The sequence below is a fragment of the Lichenostomus cassidix genome, chromosome 1 (assembly GCF_008360975.1).
Source record: "Lichenostomus cassidix isolate B80296 chromosome 1, HeHo_3.0, whole genome shotgun sequence".
NCBI classification, from domain to species: Eukaryota; Metazoa; Chordata; class Aves; order Passeriformes; family Meliphagidae; genus Lichenostomus; species Lichenostomus cassidix.
The window spans coordinates 78723632-78740117 of NC_139479.1; the positions used below are offsets into that span (position 1 = coordinate 78723632).

Below are 16486 nucleotides of genomic sequence, written 5' to 3' on the forward strand. Positions count from 1 at the left end.
TATCCACAGCATTTGCATTGTGCATACATTTACATGGCTGTTACTCAGTACTTGTGACACAATTTCACCCAGTAAGCTCAACTGTGCTTCTGCCATTGATAATAATTCTAACAAGAGAATTTGGCTACCTGGAAGTGAATGGAACACCCCTAATTACAAATTAGTGAAGGAATAGTACAGCATATTAAATAGGTAAGTGATTTCTTGATCAGTTCTGCCTAGCTGTGACTTACAGAAATTTATGAGTACAGAAACTGAACTGACAGACATGGTAGAAAAACGAGTTTCACAGCTAAGCTGACAGACAAAGTTGCTTCTGAACAGGCAGAATATATGCTCTGTTGATGTTTTTTAAAATAATAAATGATTGATACAATGCACAACAATGTAGATTTATGAGATTAGGGGGAAAATTGTTCCAGAATTGGTGCTGGGGCAGGAAAGGAGGGAGCTGTCTAGGTATTGGGCAGAAACTTCTTGCATCAGAAAAAACTGTCCCACCGGCCCTTACCATGCTTATGCCCTTCAGACATAAGTCTCTACTGAAGCAAATCGGGAGTTCAGATTAAAAACTGGTGCTGCATCAAATAAGTGAGGACACAATTGTCCAGTCAAGGCAATGGGAATACTCCTTAAAATTCTTTCTGTGAAAGAGGTCTAAAAAAGTCATCATGGAGATCTAAAGAAAGGTTAAAATTTCTATAAGCCAAGTATAAATCTGCTGATTACAAAGAAATGGCATTTATAAGAAATATTGTATCTTTACATGCCATTTTAAAAGAGGCATTTGATACCAGAGACATCAGCAATCTCAACCATATTCAGCACTTCATGAATAAAAACCCACTACTAGCAGAAATCAGGTCTGTTCACAAGAAATCATAAAACTAGATTTATTATTTTATTAATTGCAGCATTACTGTAGCCTCAACTAAGGTGACAAAGTTCACACCTTTATCCCCTTCACAGATAACATATACAGATTGAGAAGGGAATTGCTGCCAGGGAGGAAGGGAGGAGGGAAGAGACATGCCGGCCAAATTTTGTCATTTTCAGTGGAATCAGTGGTCTGCCCTTTAAACTATACTTACTCAATCTAAAATGGTTTTATATTCCTCTTCATCCTACCATTTTGGAAGTGATGCTACTTTTTTTTTTTACCTTTTTGGTTTTTTTTTTTTTTGCATGCTATGAATACATGATTGTGAAGGCATGTCTGTTAATGCCAAGATGCCTGAAAAATCAATAGCTTGCATTTCCACAGTGTACTTGATCTGCAAACTGTCTACTGTGAATTAATTTACAGGACAATCACACAAGGTAAGAAAATACTTCCACTTCCACAAAGAAAAAAAAAAAAGAAAAAAAATCATGAGGTGAGGTGACTCACTCAAAGTCAAAAGAAGAGTTCGTGTCCCTGCTGTGCTGCAGCTCAGGATTTAATTGAAAATTTACTCTGGGGAATAAACGTGCCCTGGCAAGCAGATGGACTTGATTTACATCCTCCTCCCTATTTTTTTTTCTTCTTCTCTTCTTTCTTAATTATTACTATTATTATTGTTATTATGACAAACTCCTTAAGGCAGGAACTTTGTCTAATATGCTGTAAAATGCCTAGCAGGCTTATGGGTCCCAATGTGATTAAGCACGTAACACCAACATCCATGGTCCTTTGATTTTCCAGCTCCAATGATGTTAACCCTGGGCTCCAACCACTGGAAATATGGTGTCTAGTAAAGAATAAACCATGCCAAAGCAGAAATTAAAGCTTTTAAAATTCTCCAAAGCTCAATTTTTAACAGTGAGTGTGTTACAAAGAAGTCATTAAGAGCCATGCTTTTAAATAATAGAGAAGTGAAAGCAAAGAAAGTAGATCATTTAGCGTGTGTTGATACAACATAAATTACAGAGAATGGAAGCCAGCTAATGTGGTAGGGGAATTACATTGTAAAAATCTGTATTAATTATGGTCACATATCTGTGATGGATATACTGGGCTGCACTCTGCAACTGTTGGTGAACTCAGCAAGTGTACAAACAGCGTTCAAGAGCACGGAAGGAAAGGGAGACCAATTCTGCAAATTCCCCATTGACTGGAGAGCCCCACAATCAATGTCTTTTCCCTCTACAGTTTCCTCTCTGCTGTTGGACAGGGCAAGGACACTTACAGGCTGAACAGCACTGAGATATTCATGCTATGATATGACCTGCAGAGCTGATTTTCATCATACACACGAGCTGTCAAAAAGGGTTCCATGGCCAACACACAAGGGAGATGCCCTTCAGAAGGAGCACCCAGTGGAAGGGAGGTGACCTGCAACACCATCAAAATTCAAAACACATTTTCTAATTTGATCACTATAGCACCTAGAACGCATCCTGGAGAAAGACTGCAGTTTAGACTAAAAGCCCCAGAGAAGTTAATGGCCTTCATTTACAAGATGTGGAAGATCTTATTTCAGAGGATGCTTATTAAGAATTTAGCAGCATGGATGGAGCAGCCAGGACAGGTGAGTGTCCCTTGACCACAAGAACAGGCTTAGAAACCTAGAAACCCTCCAGGACGACTGGGAAACCCCTCAGGGCTTTCAGAGCAATCCCATCCTCAGGGTCTGCTCTAACAGCAGCTATAATATTCAAGTGTGATAGAAGGACTGCTCCATCCCCAGGAATATTCATGGCCAGGCTGCACGGGCTCCTGAGCAACTGGTCTAGTGGCAAATGTGCCTGCCCATGGCAGGGGGGCTGGAACTAGATGTTCTTTAATGTCACTTCCAAACCAAATCATTCTATGATTCTGTGATTTCTGGGCTGAAAAGAGGCACTGGGTACCCAGCAGCTGGACAGCTGGCAGCCATTGGGATGTGGAGCAGCAGCAGACCACTGGATTTATCTCAGGCTGCGAGATCAAAGATGTGTGGGGATTTCTTGGGACAAACCAAAGAAAAGCAGCTATAAAAATCAGGATGTATGACAGGAGGGTGAAGCACTGTTTCAGTATGGCAGCGCAAACGTGGCTTTCAGACCCAGCAGGATTCTATGCCGGCTGGCTTTGTCAGCGCACAAGAAAGCAAAGCCCAGCCTACTGAGAAGAGTAGCATTCACCAATTAAATTATGAAACTCACTAACCCTGGATTAGCTTATATAAATATTAATACTACTTCAGCCTGAAAATATCCAGAGTCTTTCCAAATCTAGGTGCAGATGTGACACTTCAGAGACAATTTCCAGAGGCAGAGTATTGCTGCTCTGCAAAGATGTACTGACCAACAGGCACTATTTCTAAACCTGCTCGTGCATCCTGCCTTAACCACTGCAGCAAATACTATTTCAGGGGTGCCAGGGGTCTGCCTTTGTTTAAATGGTACCAGCTAAAGCTAAGCAAGGTGTAAGCAGAATTTCCAGACACACAAGCATAATTTTTGAGTAAATTAATTAATAACTGTGCACGAGAGTGGAATTTGGTCTGCTCGCATGTTAGGTAACGAATCTCTTAAGTAGTCTACATAAGACTGAAGAGAATCTTACTGGGTTTGTTCAAAATATTTTAACACTAACCAAAATAATGCAATGGTTTGAATTAAAATTAGATTTTTTTCCAGAGTGCAGAAACATAATAAATCAATGCAGTAAATTACCCCCGTGCTGTGAAATTAACACCCATATACATGAAATGAAAATAACAATTTACAGCTCTAATCCATCAATTTTTTTTATTAACTCCATTTTCTGTTTTATTTACTTTCTTCCACATGCCTCTCACCCCAAAGTAACTTGCTTGGCTCGGGCTGAATGTGGCACTCCTGGGAGCTGGTCAGCCCAGCTGCTGTGGCAGCAGCTCTGCCATCCTCCCCTTCTCACACCACCCACAAAGGAGCACAGCCCTGTGACCCTGTGCTCTGCCAAAGCAACCCTAAGCCCTCCCAAGCACAAAAGCCAAGCCATGAGGAAAAGCCCTGGCTCTCCCAGAAGCCCCACCAGGGTTTAGGCTGGCTTGCAGCTGCTGAAGATGCTGAGCTTCAGGAATGCCTCCGTTGCCGCTGCGTGTATACACAGATGGGAAACAAATGCCCAGGGGAATGCCTTTCCCTGTAGTCATGTAACCCCTAAAGTCACCTCAAGTTTTTGAAAAACATGCTTCCTACCCCCCTCACAAAACTGTGCTTTGCAATATAGTCATTTTGCCCACTGTAAAGCAAAATCCCAGCTTGCTCTCTTGGACCTGCTACACTTAGGCTGCAGTGTCCACCAGTCTGCGGAACAAGGCTGCCTTGTTCTCGAGTGTGAATGATTTATGGCTTCACACATATTCATGTGCTACATTATTCACTTAGTACTTGTACCTATGAATATCAGCTCATGAGATAAAAGTGTGGACTGAGGTGCAAACAGATGCTTGGCTGTATTTTAATAAAAATACCAAGGTGGGAAAAAAAAAAGGCCTTCATGGGAGGTTGCCCACACTGCCTTTCCAATCCTGACACACATGGGAGGGCTGTTCATGTTCCCGTCATCTTCCCTGGAGCACCCATATAAACCCCAAGCCCGAAGAGGAGGGCCCTTGCCACCCACGTGCACTTGTGCCCCCACAGCACAGTCAGAACCCCATGAGCTGCCCAGCGTGACTTCAGTGCCCAAATCTTGCTATCAGCAGCTTTTTAGCTGCTCTTCATTTCTGCAGGAGCAACTCTTCATCTCTAAAACCCACAGAACAAACTGTAGGTAATAATGCTGAAAGGTCTGAAGACTGCCTTCAAACAGATCCAAATGCACACGATACATTTGCAGTTTGACTGCCTAAAATAGCCACTGCGAGCTGTGCCAGTCTATAAAAATGTAGGAAGTGACAAGTTGTCTATTAAGAGGTTTCTGCTATCTACAGACATGGTATACAAGGAGCATTGTTGCTTCTGCTACCCAGATAATCTATCAGAGTGTAAGATTTGGCTGCAATTATAATCATGAATTAGAACCAGGAACAAAACCTGGACTCCCTGCGTCCCTGCTACATCAGACATGTAGTAGTAGTCCATGTGCCTCTGGAAACCTGCCTGATCTTCATGAGCTACAAGGCAGCTGAAAGGGAGCTCCAGAGGAAGGCAAACTTGGTCACTGCTGACCTCCAAAGACAACTGAGAACATCCCTATGCCCCAGCATACTCCCCATGTCTTCTGCTGCTTCCCACTAGAAGATGTAAAAAATGCAGGATGCTGCCTTCGTGTTGCCTCTCAGCAATGGATTACTCACGGGAGTGAGATGGCAGCTTGCTGGCAGTGTTTAAACTTCCAAAGTGACACAGAAAATAAAAGATCCCCTTTCCCAAATGACTGTTCTCCCCCGACAGCAGGAGCATGCTCATTCAGCCCACGTATGCAGCAATCGCAGCATATTTGGGTTCACATTAAACCTTTTCATCTTGATTATACAGCATGCTGTCGCATTTAGGGCTGCTGTGCAACACTCTACGTGAGTTACTGCTGTGCTGAATCCCAGCAAGCGCACGGGGCTGGCATGCTACAAACCTCTTCTGTGTGCGCAGAAGTCTCCTGTACAAAACAACTGGAGTGTGAATTACTGTCTTAGAGAAACTAGTGCACTGCAGGGAGATGCTGAAAGGAGCCTTGTCAGAGAACCCCAGGGGCACTCTCTAGGAAAACCCATTATTCTTTTATTACTCGGACATCAGCATCCCATCAGGAGAAAGCTTTCTGATGTCAAGGCCTGGCACTCCCCTTTGGGACAAGGGATCTCTGCACACACACTCTCTGTCAGCCTCATCGCTTTCAAAGGCAAAAACAAACTCAAAGAGGCCACCTCACCCAGTTCTCACTGCTCTGCATTTGGCACTGAATTGTATAGAAGGGGATGACTTATCCTGTCTATGACAAATCACAGCCAGCCACCAGCAAGGATGCTCACTGAGTGTAAGGGGGGCCCTTTGGGAGTTGCCCAAGCAGCAAAGTTACTCATCCTGAAGCCTTTAAGTTCTCAGATAGCAATTTCCACAGTGCAAATGAAGATTAACCACTGTCAATGTTAACTGTGCGAATAAGAAGATCTCACTGTTAGGGAAAAGTATCCCTGCCTGCTCTCCAGAAGGACAAAGAGCCAACCCACAGGGTGTGCCACCAGGCTCGGGTGCTGCAAGGCTGCCACGTGCCCAGCTCCAGTCCTTGTCACAGGCTCGCCCTGGCAGAGAAGCAGAGCTGTGCTGAGCAGATTGCTCTGCGGGAGGAGCTGACGGAATGGAAGCACGAGCATTAAACACTGTGAGTCCTAACTCTGCTACTTTGCCCAGATGGGATTTATGGGGTTGGGAGGGGGAGAAGAGATGCAGATGGAAGAGCATCTTCGGCCATTCCAAGTGTTAAAAATAAGTGAGATATGTGCCTTAGGGCTCAGCAGATTGAACACAGTGATTATACAGTCTCCATAATTCCTCACCTGGTCTTATGCCTGAGAAGATCCTGACCCCTTCTTATGCCACACATTGCACTAGGATTGCCCAACCAAATGCTGAAAACCTATTTAGTGAACATCATTTCCATAAACAAAATTAAAAATGTCTCCTCTCATGTCTATTCCTTCTGGTTTTTTAGCTGTTTGGAAATTTGCAGCAGATATACATAAACTTAAAAAAAAAAATCAAAATCCCAGAACAAAACTAGGAGCATGAGAACCATCAGGAGCACTGTGTGAATTCTCTGAACTACCTGCATAAAGATCAGCATATTGCTCTGAAAAATCCCCTCGACTCTCTAACTCCATATCATGCTGGAGGGTCCCCACAAGACCAGTAAGTGAGAAAAGCTGGATACATGCTGGCGTGAGGAACACCTGCTGCCAAGCACAGGTAGGCATCCAGCAGAGCATCCATGACCTCAGGCTACATCTCCTGGGGCAGTTTTTTTATCAACATCATTCAGCAAAGGCACCCAGGGTAAGATATGTGCAGAGCTGCTCTGCACGGATGCTATGCTCCACTGTCAGCCAACAACAGTATTTGAACTAAAAACAATCACCATCTCTGCCACACTGCACCCACAGGCTATGTGCCCAGCTGTTACAAATCAATGCAAGCACATGGATTTTTTTTTTTTTTTAAAGGCCAGAGGGACTTTTAGGTCATCTAAACTGTCTTTTGTATAAAGCAAGCTGTAGAATTTAATCCACCTAGTTTTGTGGAGCCTTATTGCATGTACCAGCCAGCCATCATGTCACTCACTTCAGTGGTGCTACACCAGCACATAAAGAATGAAATGCTGCTATATAACCTGCAACAGCTTGAATCTGCTACCTAGCATTGCTCTGCAGACTCAGTGCAGCAAAGTCTCATCCCTGCAGACGCAGGGAAGAGGCAACAGCCAGCAGTGAGTCAGTGACCCAGGGCAGAGTGATTGCTGCAGCAGCAGATCTGCAGCGCATCATCTGCCAGTGAGCTTGGTACCAACGCAGAGCACAATGCTTTAGACACATACAAGATGCTTCAGTCACATAAGCAACCAGAAAACACAGGTTTGGGAAGCAATGCAACCCCAGTGCATCCTGAAGGGGAGAAAGCTGATAAATATGTAAAATGCATTTTCCCACTGCCCTGAGGCAACAGGGTTTTGTTACCTGTTTTGGGATTGATTACAAAGAAGTTCTGGGGATTTCCGCTTGTAATCCGGTAAGTCAGTTTTTCATTAGTGCTGGAGTCAGGGTCCTGGGCTTGGATCTGAATGACAGATACATCCTTTGGGGAGTTTTCCATGACGACTGGGTAATAGATAGGCTCAGAGGTGAGAGGGGCATTGTCATTCACATCCTCCACTTCAATGTAGACTTCAATAGTAGTGTAGAGTGGGACGACACCATGATCAGTTGCATATACTGTCAACCAGTAGGATTTGGTCGTCTCCCGGTCAAGAATATCTGCTGTGTCAATAACTCCTGCAGAAAAACAGCAAGTAGAGGATGTCAGGAATAGGATCAATAAAACATCACATCTATTTTCATTAGGCTGTGCTACAGAAATGTGTTCAGCATATAACAAATGCTCCACCCATAGAAAAATTCAAGTTGTGCAACAAATGATAACAGAAACTCAAGCTCAGGAGTTGTTTTGTGAACCCAGCTCAACATCTCAGTTTTTGAGTGAAACTGAGTGGGAGGGAAGGTGAAAAGATGGCTCTTCACAAATGTCCTAATGCCACAGCCGTATCTTTGCTAGACCTGCAGCTGCCAGAGTAACAGAAGAAACACCATCATTTTCTGCTTTGTGATGCAAACTTTTATAAACCTTGGTAGGGAGAGATACAACCATTGACAATGAACTGCACTAAAAAAGTGACTTGTCTTTTCAAGTTCCTGACTGTGCCCTTGCTAAAGAAGAAAACCTAAGAGGCAATTTAAAATTAATCTGTCCAAGTTCAGAAAATGGATGGTAAATTTAAAATTGAGCTCTCTCATTACACAATGCCAAAATCCTGGGTAACAAGCAATCAAAAGTTCACAGAGTAGCCCTCAGACAATGAGTATATCCTCTTTTATCACACAGGAAGGAAGGGCTTGGCCACTTTACCTAATGGAGTAAGAAAACATCAGCTGGTTTCCTACATAGTCCTAAGAAACACAAGAGCAAGCGTGTTTGTGTATAACAGAGCCACAGAGAGGGATCGAAGTACCACCCCCTTGCCTGAACAGTCCTGCCATGAAGGACATCCACCCACCTCATTTCTGCCTAAAGTGCTTTAGAAATCCATCCTCCTCCTGACACAATCACCTGGTTTGTATCTGGTTGGAACCAGATGGCCTTTCAGGTACCTTCTAAACCAAACCATTCTATGATTCTATAATAAAGCAGAAACTCTTTCTGCCATTCTAAGACTTGCTTGTATTGGCATAGTCCAAACCTTCACTGGCTTTTAAGCACTGACCATGAATGCACAGAGGACCAAATACACCAATACCACACACAAAATCACACCAGCATCAAAAAAAGCAAATGCACTTCCTCACCATTTCTATGACATTTCCCTCTCCTCATACAGCACTGTTAAACCTTGAGAGACACACTAATGCAGTGGATCTCAAGCTTAAGAAATACTCAAAAGGACAGTTTGCAAACCATCAAATCATGTCATTAGTAGATGGAGAATGATGGAGAAATTGCAGGGCAAAACAGGAACACAAGAAACCTGAATTTAGTCTCAGATGTGTTTGATGCTATTTAAAACAAAATTATCACTTAATCACTGAGGACAGAAGTGCTCTAAGGTCAGCACTAATAAAAGATACGTGTGTCTTTTCGGCTTTCGGGGATTTTTTTAAGGATCTGACTACACTGTTTCCATGATAGCTTCAAGTCTTAGAAAAGTTTTCAAGGTAGTAGAGAACTCAACCACACAGTTACAGAGATGTCACATGTATTTATTTGCTCTTGTCTTTTAGGATATATATTTTTGTTTAATACTACAATTTTTTTTCATGTTTTGGCTTTTTTTTTTAATGCCTTTTAATGCCAGTTCTAACTGACAAGTATATTCCTAACATTTGATCAGCCATATAAGAGAGGAAGGGGAAAGGACCAGCACTGATTCCGGTCATGTACGGGCTTAGGTCTTTTCCTAGTAACCTCAGATCCATGTCCTTCCCACTCAGATGTATTATTCACCCATTGTAGGTGAGCAGGGCAGCACTGGAGGACAAAGGCAGAGTGTATTCTAAATATTCTTGCTGGCAGCAGCCTGTGCTACGTAATGAGTTTCTGTAGAAACATGGGTGAAATATATGGTGAACTGTGATGAAAAAAGCCTGCAAGTCCAGAAGAGAAATTACACTGCAGTGATGAGAAGAGCCCATAACAACCCATGGAAATAAATAAATAAAACGAATCCACATAGGAAAGAATGAGGATTAAAAGATGAATATTAGTGATCCTAGAGATGATGATTTATTCAGAAGACAAGAAGAATTATTTGAGATCTTTAAATAAAATTTGAAGTAAGTAGGGTTCTCCCCCAGCGAGAGCACAGAAGGTTTTAGCAGATTAACCTATGTTTATGAAGCTGAATTTCACTGATACCGAGGTGATAATAAATCTATCTTCTGAGTCATTCCTTCATTTTATAACTCCTGGCAATAGTTACTTTTCATTTCTGAATTTCAGAAGGAAAGGATCATTGAACAAGCATTAGCTACTGCCAACAGGTCTGCTATACTGGTTCTTACTTTTGGTTTATTAAAGGGTCCCAGATACAATTAATTCCTTTTCCTCAATAAATCTTGTAATTTCACCTGTCAACACCACACAGCAGCTTGATAAAGAAGAAGGCTTTGTCACTTTCAGGTTTTCCACATGGAAATCCATCCATCCCCCTGGGAACACCTTCCATGGTGCTCTTGAATGTTCTGCACAAAATGCCTCCTTGCTGTACATTCACATATGGGGTATAAAGGTAACACCCACAAGAATGCACAAGCCGCCCAAATATTTAATGAATCTCTCCACATAGGTATGGATGACTCCTTCCAGAGGGATGTCAAATGCCATCTTCATCTGAGGTGTTAACCCTTGAGACTAATGAAGACACTTGATCATCAACAGTGCTTCTTTATCACTATGGCATGGATTCAAAGAGGCTGACAGAGCTGGCATCAGGAGCTGCAAAATATTCCCTGGGGCAGTCCACAGATAGGCTCTCACTCACTTTAGCTGAATGAAAGGAGGGGGATATCCTTGGATAAAACCACAATAAATTCAGGAAACACATCACTTGCTTCAAAGCTTGTTGGATTAATAGATACTACAGAAAGACAGAACTCTGTTTTCAGGACCAGGAGAGCAGAAGGGAGTAAAGGCCTTTGGGAGCAGCTCTAAGCGCTTTTTTTGGACAGATTTTGTGGTCCACTCTTTCCAGCTGCTTGCTAATTAGAAAAGAAATGTGAACAAAGTAATGATGCCTGAACTAAACAAATCAAGAAGAAGAAACAACAGCAGAAATCATGAAAATTTCAATGGGACTAAAAATCAAAAAGTTCCAAGATTTTGCAGACACATTTCTGAACAAGACAGAAAAACCAGATGTTCTCATCCACTGGGATGCTACATCATGGAGGCACGACTGCTTTTTTACTTGAGACAGCTGAAATCTAACCACATAGTCTGTGAGCCAGCTCTTTATGTTGCCCTCGGCTGCATTTTGCAGTGTCCCTGGAGCCCTGGAGCCAGCAGTACCTGAGGCCCAGGGCAGCCTCAGAAATAAAGCCAGACAACTCAAAAAGCAGTGCCACCAATATACTTGCCACTGCATTCCTCCAAGTACATATGCCCCATGCAATTTGCCTTATACCACGTGCATTATGAACACTGTAAGTGAAAAATAACAAGAGTGCGTTAGTTGCTCATTAAAATCCTCAGCACATTTATATGTAAATTAGGTGCAGCCCTTGGGCTCGGCAATGTGCCAACAATGCAAAGGTTGTGTGCTTGTTTCTCTTTAATGCTTGTTTTCCCTCTTTCCCTTAGAAAATAATGGGATAATGTTTTCTGTATGGCTCCTGCAATTGGACACAATGAGACACTGCATTAGGAAGGACGAAGGTTAAAAAAAAAAAAGTAAGAAACTAGTGGCTATTAAAGTGGACAAAGAATCAGCGAACTGGATTTCCCTCTTTCCTCTCCCACTGATATGCTGTACATCTGTCACCAGAGCACTTCAAATGACGTGGTCCACTCAAAAAATATCTGAAAGTATTAACTATCATGATGAGAAACCTGAGAGGCTCTTGAAACAAAAAGGGATTAGAGAAAAGCATTATTTCTTTCATCGCCTCTTTTTTGTCCCCTGTTTGTTTACTTTACCTATTTGACAGTACTGTGTATATAGGTAGTGTGATGGATGGACCTGACACAGCTCTTCAAGAGAGTGTTTACTGGAGCTGTCAGCCTGGCTGTTTACATAGGTGCCCATTGCCATGGATATCTGCTACACACATACGTTCCTCCTAAAAGTCAGATCATCCTTCATGAATACCCTCAATAGCACAAACATTGAAAGGAGTTCAGTTCTGTTTAGTTTTTTCCAAGGCAAGATTAAAAGACAGCTTGGTGGTCTGTAAGAAGCTGTGCATGGAAAAGCCAGAAGAGAATCACAAAGCTCTTTAATCTAGCTGAGAAAAGCAAACTGAGGTCTGATGGCTAGGAGTCAATGGCAGAAAAAGGAGAGTGCAAATGTTCAGCAAGGAGGGTATCTGGCAGGAGCAACTGCTTGTCAGGGACAGGCCAGAATCTCCCATCATTTGGCACCTTAGTACTGGGACAAGACAATACAACCTATTCTTCTATCCGAGCTATTGGCTTAGCTGCAAAAACTAATGTAGTATGAGATTTTGCTGAGTGACTCAGTAGCCCATGTTATAAAACTTGCTAGTAGAAGCAGCCATACCCTCAGCAAATTATGAACAAGGTAAGGGGTAATAAGGACCGACTAGGAAGTATCTGCGACTCTTCCAGAAACTCTGATACAGAAATACTACAGAAAAAGACTTAGTTCTCTCTTTTTCAAAGTACTGCAGTTGTTTTGCAGGGGGACATATTGCATCAGCTCAGTTATCAATTGAGAAGAGCCTCAGTGACAAAAGATGTTGCTTATTCTCCTCAACCCCTTTCAGGAGTGTGAGCTAATTGCACAAATGTGCATCTCAGACTGGGAAATCAGGAAAGGTTAGATAAGGTGAACGGCCCATTTATTTCCAGAGCCTGGCTCAGGAACAACCATAGAGGCAGGCAGGAGGAGTGGGAGGCAGCAAAGGCAGAACATGCCCTCATCACAAGCTGCAGCTCAGGGTGCAAGTGACACTACAGTAACACACTCCCAGATATTCCTGGCTGCCAGAGTACAACATGCCCATTCCCACCCAAAGCCAGTTCTTCTCTATGCAAATGCAAGGTTTAGTTGTTAAAGTCACTACAAAAATACACAACCTTCAGGGTGACTGAAAACTAAGGGTAATGCATGCACCTCCCTGACTCCAGACCCCAGGACACCAGCAAACTCATTCAATATGTCCAAGGGCCACATCAGTTTCTGCCATGAAACACTAGAAAAACACATTTCCAGAGCCCCCATCTGCCTCTCCCTCCTCCAGCTTCCAAACAAAGGGGCTCAGTGCAAACTAGCTACAAAGCAAAAGCTGGTTTGTCCCCAAATTAAAATGACAGAAATGAGGCCGCCAGGAATGCCAACTAACAGTGAAGTACTCAGGGCTCTGTTACATCCCTCAAAGGAAGAAACAGAAAAATCACTGATTCCAAAATGCTACTAATTATTCATGATCCTTTATCAAAGACTCCGTGAGTCTCCTGGCAGTAAACACAACACCTTGGCTGTCACTGAGCCGACAGCCAAAGGTCCTTGTTTGCATTGCCTCGCTGGGAAAAAAGTAATAAATAAAAGTAGGTTGAGAAGAAAACAGTTGAATAATGAGTTTTTTGGTTTATTTTCTGTCTCAAATACAGAGGGAAGAAAGAACTTGCACACCTCATCTGCCTGCACCAAGATGAAGGCTTTACATCCACCTAGCTCCTTTCCTACTCCCAAGCTCTGGCCAGATCCTGCCCCCACACATCGGTGCACAGGGGAGCCATGGAAAGATTTGTGAGTGTAAATGCAAATGTCAGAGCTAATTCAGATTCCTTGCATTGAGCAGAGATGTGATTTTTGAAGGACACTTAGTGCAGAGATATTGTAGGCAGGAAAAGTAAAAAAATATTGCAAGCCCACTATTCATCAAACCAGTGAATGTAAAATCAACCAAAATGTCATGATTCGTAGACAGGAATTTCACACCCAATTAAGGAAAAATATTTATGATTTCAAGAAAACTAGCATTATGCCTAACCCATTCTTTTTTTCTTTATTTAGGTCCTTCATAAAGAACAGTTCTGTGTGCATAAAAGCAGAGTGCATACATCTTTTGGGAGATATTTTATTCCTTATTTTCATTAAAGGGTAAACTGTAAATATAACCCAAAGGATTAAAGAGTTTTAGTGTAATGAAGATGTGAACCTGAGCACCAATGCCAGACCAGTTCAGCACACTGGGACCACCAAAGCCAGCGGGAATCAGAATAAACCATAGATTATGTTCACCCCTTTCTAAAGCCTTCTCAAGCCATAAATAACCAGGGCCAGTTCTGAATGTGGACAGCAGTATCACATCAGCCACAAACTCAACCGGAGCATGAAGGAGACCTATCGCTCATCCCCCCCACAGCTCGCAGCCGGCAGCTTTGAAAATCTGCCTCCTTACTCTGGTGATTAAACGCTATTTCAATGCCTTCATTTGAGGCCCCCTATTGTGCAAAGTGTGCCCTCCTGTTTTTATTTTATTGCACAAATTTTGTAGGCTTTACTGCATATTAAAACACAAACTCAATTCCTATTGAAGCAAGAAGAAAAATCTCCACTGACTTAAATGGAGATTAGATCATGCCCAGGAATGAGTCCAAAAGCAATATTAACTTTGTGAGGCTATACATACCTACAACTTCCTAATATTTTTATGTCTGGTTCAAATACAAAACATATATAACAAACCACTCTTGTCAGACACTGAAAGACAGGTTACATTCCTGTCTAGGGCTTAACTTCTAATTTTCTCTTTTTTACTGATGTTTTGGATGTACAAATTTACTGTAACCTCAGAGTGCAGTTTCTGCAGTGATTATCACGTCTGAGTTCCCAGAGCAGTAAAAGAGAATTAGAAAGCCAATCCTCAACAATGCTATTTCCAACGACACTGAGTAAGTCTGCAAATAAACCTTTTACCCTGATATTACACACAATATCATGACCATCACAACCAGCCAGAATCGTGGCAAGGACATTCAACGTGTTAATAAATGTAATATACCTGCATGCAATAGGTAAGTGGGTAGATAATGTACAGTTTACAACTGTGGCTGGACACAACATGCAACCTTGTGTTTCAGAGGCAAGTTCAAGGTGTTGACTCTTCCCAAAGGAAGGAGCAGTGCTGCTGCTGCTGTGAGCAGAGCACTGGTGCTCAGAGGGGCTGTAAACAGCTCCTGCTCACAGAGGAAACAACCACCCAGCAATGGCTAACATCAAACCTGGCCAGTTGGGCTGAAATGCAGCTCAGGTGCATATGGAAACTGCAACTTTTAATGGCTGGAGCTGATGGTCTTCTCCAACCTTAATGACTCTGTGATTCCTCTGACCTGTGAGATGCTGGGTGGGACAACAGCCCAGCCAAAGTCAGGGGTACCTGTGTGACCTGAATGCAAAGTGCAGTTGAGTTGTGTTCTGTCAGGACCATTAAATCAGGTACAGCCCATCAGCACAGCTTACACTGGCATGACCTCAACACCAGGCTGGGGAGGGTGTCCTGCCTGAGCAGGAATCCTGGTCAGCCCTGCCTCTGGCTGCAAAACATAAAAATAACTTCATTTACTAAATGTAGAGAGGAAGTTCAACTAACTAAAGGCAATAATCAAGTTTAGGTCTGGCCACTGCCCTCTCAAATAAAAATAATAATTAAAACATAAGCATTTAAACTATTTTTATAATAATGTATGAATAACTTTATGTTTATGAATGCATTATATTATATCTAAATAAATAAATAAATATATAAAATGTATATAATGTGTATATATATAAAATATGGAGTATTTTATATATATATATATATATATATATAGGAATGAAGTGACTCCAAGGGTGAATGTTGCATACTGAATTGGCAGTGCCACCCACCACAAGCACTGGGTTTTCTCTGGGGTCAGATCACATCTTCCCAGGTGTCTCCAAGGCTGACAGCAGAGTTGGGGCACTGCTGCCACGAGGGCAAACTTCCCAGTGAAGCAGCAACTTAATGGCATTGAAATGGAGGCACATTTCAGATCAGGGGCTTGACCTTCCAAGCTATTTAGAGTTTTGAGGAAAGATTCCTCCCTCTTTACCTTGAAATGACTTAAATTCAATGCTGTTTTCCTTTGCTTGCTTTATTTGAAGCTGGGGGGAAGGCTTACAACTTCACATCAAAATGAGCTATCACTTAAATATGACATCTTCAAGGTCACTTACACATCAATTTCAGAGCAATTTTCCAAACATATCATCAAGACACTGAACCAGAGGCTTAGTCAAATAAATTCTCTATCTTCTTCCACTTATGAATTAAATGAAATAAGATGTGCCAACATTTTTACCTGACTAGGCTTTATTACCATTTTTGTATCTTTCAACACATCCCTCTACTTATTTAAAGAAATATTCATATTCATCTTGCTTTAATAGCTTTTTCTTGGGGAAAAAATAAAAAAAAAATCTTATATGTGTAAACGAAAATTACAGAATGGACAACTCCAGAAGAAACAAATTGCCTTCAAAAGCACAAATACAGGAAAGAAACCTCTCATTTATGAATAATCTCTGTCGAAGCTTAACACAGTCCATCACTGCTAGACAATGCAA

General features: G+C 42.2%; 1 protein-coding gene across 7 annotated transcripts in view; it reads right to left on the reverse strand.

Annotated features, from left to right (window-relative positions):
• The window catches only part of FAT3 (FAT atypical cadherin 3), a 396068-nt gene that overhangs the window by 206158 nt on the left and 173424 nt on the right, over positions 1-16486 (reverse strand). For all 7 annotated transcript variants that reach the window (XM_085065228.1, XM_085065219.1, XM_085065190.1 and 4 more), the window contains exon 3: positions 7620-7934. In XM_085065228.1, coding sequence (XP_084921354.1) covers positions 7620-7934 — 315 coding nt within the window. The remainder of the gene's footprint in view (positions 1-7619; positions 7935-16486) is intronic.